The 6,016-nt window shown below is 47.7% G+C and overlaps 1 protein-coding gene across 2 annotated transcripts in view; it reads right to left on the bottom strand.

Moving 5' to 3' along the window:
• Window positions 1-1,180: 1,180 nt before the first annotated feature.
• LOC123000566 (uncharacterized) overlaps window positions 1,181-6,016 on the bottom strand; it is a 127,222-nt gene continuing 122,386 nt past the window's right edge. For both annotated transcript variants that reach the window (XM_057309947.1, XM_057309946.1), the window contains 3 exons: window positions 5,556-5,579; window positions 3,652-3,735; window positions 1,181-1,808 (listed from right to left, as the gene is read on the bottom strand). In XM_057309947.1, the coding sequence (XP_057165930.1) occupies window positions 3,667-3,735; window positions 5,556-5,579 (93 nt within the window). In that variant the 3' untranslated portion in view covers window positions 1,181-1,808; window positions 3,652-3,666. The remainder of the gene's footprint in view (window positions 1,809-3,651; window positions 3,736-5,555; window positions 5,580-6,016) is intronic.

Raw genomic sequence — 6,016 nt, 5'->3', positions numbered from 1 at the left:
TCCTGAGGACCATGGCTCCACAGTCGGACCCGCAGCAGCTTGCCTCCCCTGGGCCTCTCTGCTCTGCACTCTCCTCCCTTCTGTTCATCAGCAACAGGCAGGAGCCTGTTTGGGTCCATCCAGCCAACTCCTGGTGGACCTGCCATCCCAGAGCTGACCTAGGAAAAATTCCTCAGCCCCTCAAACTGTGAGGAGTGCCCTGCACTCTCTGTTCTGCTCACCACCTGCTTGTTTACAGGTCACATGCCTTGATGAGACCCTGGACTCCCTGGAGACCTGGAAGGCATCTGTCTTGGCCTCCCCGCAAAGTCCTTGGAGTGGCAGGGTTTCAGGGCCCTGAAGTGGAATCATGCAATATTGGTCTTTCTCTCCGTGCTTTATCGCACAGAGCGTAATATGTTTTCAAGGTCTGTCCATGTTGGGGCATATTTCAAAATTGAATTCCTTTCTAGACCTCCAGTTAATAAAAGTGTATCGATATTGTTTTGCTAATTATAACAAATGCACCACATCCATATAAGATGTTATTAGTGGAGGAATTGGGGTCGGGGGGCGTGGGTTATGGGAACTTTCTATGTTATCTGTTCAACTCTTAGATTTGTCTAAACCTCCTGTTGTCAATAATGCCTATTAACTTTTTAAAATCCGAGAACACTCTTTCAGGGAGCGATCTGTGTCAGCCAATATTGGTTCGAACATCAGGTAAAGGTCTGTACGTTAGCTAAAGATATTGTTTACTGGTAAAGGTGAGCCCATTCTTGAGTTAGAAATGCACGTTGACTGCTGGAGTTACAGTGATACTGACTGACTTGATCATTTGCCTTTGCATACAGAAGAGAAGAATGTGGCTTCACATTTTGATGGTTTTCTCTTACATACGGGTCACTGAATAAAGTAGCATCATTCTTCTTGAATGAACCTAATGAGTCCATTCCCACAGTACCTTCAACTGGGTCATTGGTAGGGTGCCCCCTGTTGTTTGGCCAGAGGCAGAGTTTTCAGAATCACTGCTTGGGGTCAGGTGATACTCTTGATTCCAGGCAGGAGCCGCGAGCATCTGAGAAAGTTACATACACCCCTCTGTGTCTCATTTGCCTGTTCTGAGATGTTGAAATGTGACTGTGGCCTACTTATTAGAATTATGTTATGAGGCTAAAAGTAAATAAACACAAGGAAAGCCTTAAGAAAAATAAAATAAATGACTGGTGTTTCATAATCACCCTAAGTGGTCAATCACTGAGCGACTGCAAGAATAAGGTAGACACTTGGTGGTGGTGGAATCCAGAGAGGGGACGTGGATGGCTCCACAGCAAGAGAGGATGGACGCTCACTCTTAGCTTTACATGGGGAGGATGCTTTACTGCTCGTGGACAATACCTGTTACCATCTCCTGTAATCCTCAGGTCAGCCCTATTGAGGTGGGTGGGGGCAGAGCAGGGGCTGTAAGCCATATTCTAGTGGGAGGCACTGAAACGTAGAGAGATTAAGTGACATGCCAAGAGTTATCAGCCGCTTTTGCCAACATTAGAGATAGATTTCTTACAGGCTTTTTCTATTTATGCACTTCCCACCAAAGGGAACACTGTTCTCATTTGGGGCAGACGTAGCAATTCCTCCAAGTCGTGTGCCGGAATCATCACAAGTGGCCTCTGTTTGGAGCTGACACAGGAGTTGGAATGTCCAACCTTGGTGATTCATTTCATTTGATGAAATCGGAAGTTCCCAGAGGGACATACCATGGGTGGTCTTCGGACGGACGGCACATCCAGCAGTCAGAAACCCAGGAGTGACGTCAGGGATGTTCTGACCTATCAAGGGTAATAATTAGTAGAATGATTAGAATAAGAAAGCAGGAGTAAAGGGGTCATTCTGGGTGAATGGCAATAAGGGTTTATGGAAAATGAGAAGAATTATTTTAACTGAGCAGATACAAAACAGAAAAAGAATCAAATGGGAGTCTTGACCCAATATCTTGTGTGGAAACTGCCCACTAGCCATCACAATTTGCCTGTTCTGAAAATCTTGGGGCAGCTGCCTGCTTCTGAAGACTGGCTATTTCCAGAGGATCTCTGAGAAGCCTCAGTTTGAGTAGCCCTCTAATTGTGTGAAATTCTGATTTTTTAAATTATTTTATTTATTTTAGTAGAGACATGTGAAGCCAAGGGTGAACTCCCAGGAGTTACACTGCTTTGTTTTTAAACAGTACCTGAAGAGGTCCCTTCAGGGAATGTGTAAGGGCAGTTTTTCTCTGATGTCTCTTCCTGAGGTTGAAGATCATGAAGAGGCTTCCAGGAAGATTTCAGGAATGGAGGCCTGAAGCTGTTGGTGAAAACCTTGGGCACTATTACAAGAGCTCTTTGCAATATGCTGCCATGTCTGCACGTAGTGGGGTAGTGCAATCTAGTCTGGGTAGTGAAATTCCTACAGGTAAGGAACTTCCAGCTACTCATTTAGTGGAAGAGCCCGTGTGTTCCCAAGGGAATAGACTGGAGAGCCATCATCGCTAGTGTGTATTTGCACCCAGGGAGCTCACAGGTTTCTGAAAGTTTTGCTACTTTTAATGGAAGGATGAAAATGTTTTGCCCACTTGAAACAGTTTATGTCTTAAATAATGAACTGTGTTCCGGCAAAATTGTAATTTCTTGTGAAACTCTGTATTTCTTTTTGGCCAAGATTGAGAGCAAGTAAAGAGAACCCTTTTTAGAGGCTTTTTTGTTTTCTGGACAAAGTCGGAGATCATTCACACGTTATATAAGAACTGAATTACAAGGGAAACTTAGATTTCCTTTTTCAGTCTTGATTGAGCACACGGGAAAAGGAGAGGGGCCTTCAGTGAACTCCTGGGCCATGACTGTCCAGGTATGCCACTGTTCTGCCCAGGAGAGAACAAAAAGGATATACCCTTCTGGTCTCTTAGTGAAACAACTTTGGATTCAGAATTTCTTTTGGAGGCCTCAACATAGCATCCAAAATGTGCTGCCCATTGGGCTTCCTCCTTTCCGATGATGCTTCTCAAATGAATGATTTTGCTCCAATCAGGTTGTCTAGAGTTGGCCTTGAAAAGCCAAGTCATCGTTGGTGAAGTCGTGGGGAACAAGAATTCGGATTGTGATGAATGTACGCATGAGCATCAGACATTTTTTTCTGGAAGAGGAGAGGGGTTAGGTTTAGAGGATTCCCAAGAGAGCTGGTGACAGTTGGTAGAAATAGAACATTTGTGCATCTCATGCCTTGGGCCCCAAAAATGACAGGGCTGAAGAGAGAGATGATAGATTTGAAGATCCAAGAACACCAAGTGCCGGGAGGAGCCCAGGTCCTGCAGGAGGAGGATCATAACAAGCAGGAAAGAGGAACTTGGCCAAAGCTACAAGAAGGACCTTCTCAATAAGAGAGAGGAGACGGGTGCCTGGGTGGCAAAGGCGGGTAAGCATGTGACTCCTGATTTCGGCTCAGGTCATGATCTCTGGGTCCTGGAGTCAAGTCCCATGTCAGGCTCTGCCCTCAGTGGGGATTCTGCTTTGGGGTCTCCCTCTCTCTTCCTCTGCCCCTCCCCCACTCGTGCCATCTCAGTCTCTCCCAAAATAAAATAAATAAATCTTTACCAAAAAAAAAAAAAAAGAGAGTATAAAAATGAAAGAGGAAATAAATTACATGCGGATGGTGGATCTATGGGTCCGAGTCTTCGCAACCTGCGAAGTCGTCTTCCTTATGGATGACAGTGAGCATCGTCATGGCCTGGTCTTGGGAAAGGAAAGGGGACAATCAAGGTGAAGTGAGGACTCAGGCCACTGCCCCCGGGATTATGTCCCCGACCCCAAAACTCAGTGCTGCCCTCAGCTCTGCAGTCCCCCCACCTCACCACCCATGGGGCCATGATCCCTTTACCTCACTGATGAGAAAGGCGTCCAGGGTCTCTGGGCCCTTCCCAGCCCTCAGATTTCATAACTGGGACCAGGAAGCAGTGCCTGTCAGCCCATTCTTTCAAGAGGCAGCCACCGTGGTGCCCATGACTTTCTGTCCCCATGATTTCCTACCTTCCTCTGCTCCCTCCTGCTACCCTCCCTCCTCTCTCCCTGAATCATTAATTCCTTATTTCCCTTCTCCTGTCACCTCCAACAACCAGACTGTTCTCTGCAATGGGAACAGTGGAGGAACGATCATGGGTTTACTGACACACTCCCTAGTCAATCAGTTGATCAATGAGCCAATGCAGCTAACATGGAGGCGGCTGCCACGGGCCTGGGGTGATACTGGGCCATGAGAGTGACCATCAACTGGGCAATCAAGTAGACTGCCCCATGCCTGGGCTCATCTTGGGCACTTGACACACACTTCCTATTGATGACAGCCCGTAAGTGTCCTAGCCCAGAGAGGAGATGAATGTGACAGTAGAGGTAATGGTACTTGTCCGAATTCCCCTAGTCTGTCAGTGGGGGGACGGGCATTCTCCAGCTGGTGTGGCCACATAAACACCATACCTGCAGTGTTCACCAAAGACCCTGAGACCTGGAAGGACTAGGGGAGGCCCCGAGCAGATGGATGGAAGGTCCGAGGGTGGGCCATGACCACGATGTGGGGACCAGGCCCGTCGCTGTCAGTGGAATCTGACAGGAGCAAAGATCCTGGCCACGCTTCCCAGAGCCTCTGTCCTGGGCCCAGTCAGTCCCAGGAGACCAGCTCAGAGGGACCGTGAGAGCCAGTGTGTGCTGCCAGCCCAGCAGCCTTCACACAGGCCTCTAGAATTCCCGTCAGCCAGGGAGGGTCTCCGGGCAGCTGCATATGAGCCTTTCTCCCATGGAGCCAAGTGAAGGTCTTGCTCTGCTCCCAGTATAAGGGATGTGGTGAGGAGAAGGGAGAAATGTGCTCCAGGATGTGCCTCTCACCTCACCTCTGCAGCAGAATGACTCGGGGAGTATTGCTCGCTATGAATGGGGTTAGAGCATATGGAGGCATTTGGTTCCCAGGCATGAGCTGAGGGCCACCGCTTGGCCTCCTGTGGTCATAGGGCTATAATGTGTGCGCTGTGACGAGATTTCTTTATCTCGTCTTTTCGTTTCGTTTCTTTTCTTTTAATTTCTTTTCCTTCTTTCTTTCTTTCTTTCTTTCTTTCGTTCTTTCTTTCTTTCTTTCTTTCTTTTTTTTTTTGAGAATGTGGACAATGGACATTGTGCAGTGGCAGTGGGATACACCTCCTGGAGCAATATGCAATCTCTCTCTCGCTCTTTCCATCTCTCTCTCTCCCTCTGTGCATCTCTCTGTGTCTGTGTCTCCCTGTCTCCCACACAATCACACACTCACAATCCCACCACATAGAGCCACAAAAGACACCCCAACACCAAGCCTCACGCACACACACCACACCACACACAGGGAATACAATGGCTTCCTAGGACTGTAGACACATGGACACACTTTTTCACCTGGGAAATCTCCTGTCCACCACACCCCCACAACCCAATCAGGGCGGCTCACCAGACTGAGGATTGCAAGGAGGCCCCACCTGCATTAACATCTAGAGTTTTGTCTCAGGAAGAGGCTGATTCCAGAATACGTACCGCATTCACCGGATGCTCTGTCCCCTGCAGGTACAGAAAAGAGGACACCGTGAGGTTCAGGTCATGCTACACACTGTCTGTGTGAGCTTTATTTCCCTCAATGACTTTAGGAACCCAGATGGAACACAGTGGTTGAGTCCAACGACCCCAAAGTAAGTGAACTGGATGCCTTAGGAAGTTGTTTTTCCTGGGGGACAAGTCTGTCCAGTCCATTCAGGACGGTGACTACAAAATGCTTCATCCAAGCAGGAGAAAGTGTTACTGAGGGACAGGATCCTACCACAGCGTTTAGAACCACGTTTGGTGTCGCCAATGCTAAATGTCCTCTCGAATCAGCTAACGGTGGGCAGAGACAACCACTCAACGCTCTCCCCACCAGGGAAATTACATATGTAGAATCTCAAAAGTATATATAGCTTTTTACATAAAATTGGTATATAAAAATAATTTCATTTCCATAT

Source organism: Ursus arctos, unplaced genomic scaffold (assembly GCF_023065955.2).
Source record: "Ursus arctos isolate Adak ecotype North America unplaced genomic scaffold, UrsArc2.0 scaffold_10, whole genome shotgun sequence".
NCBI lineage: Eukaryota > Metazoa > Chordata > Mammalia > Carnivora > Ursidae > Ursus > Ursus arctos.
The sequence above is the reverse complement of the archived record's forward strand: the minus strand, read 5'-3'. Positions and strand labels throughout refer to the sequence as shown.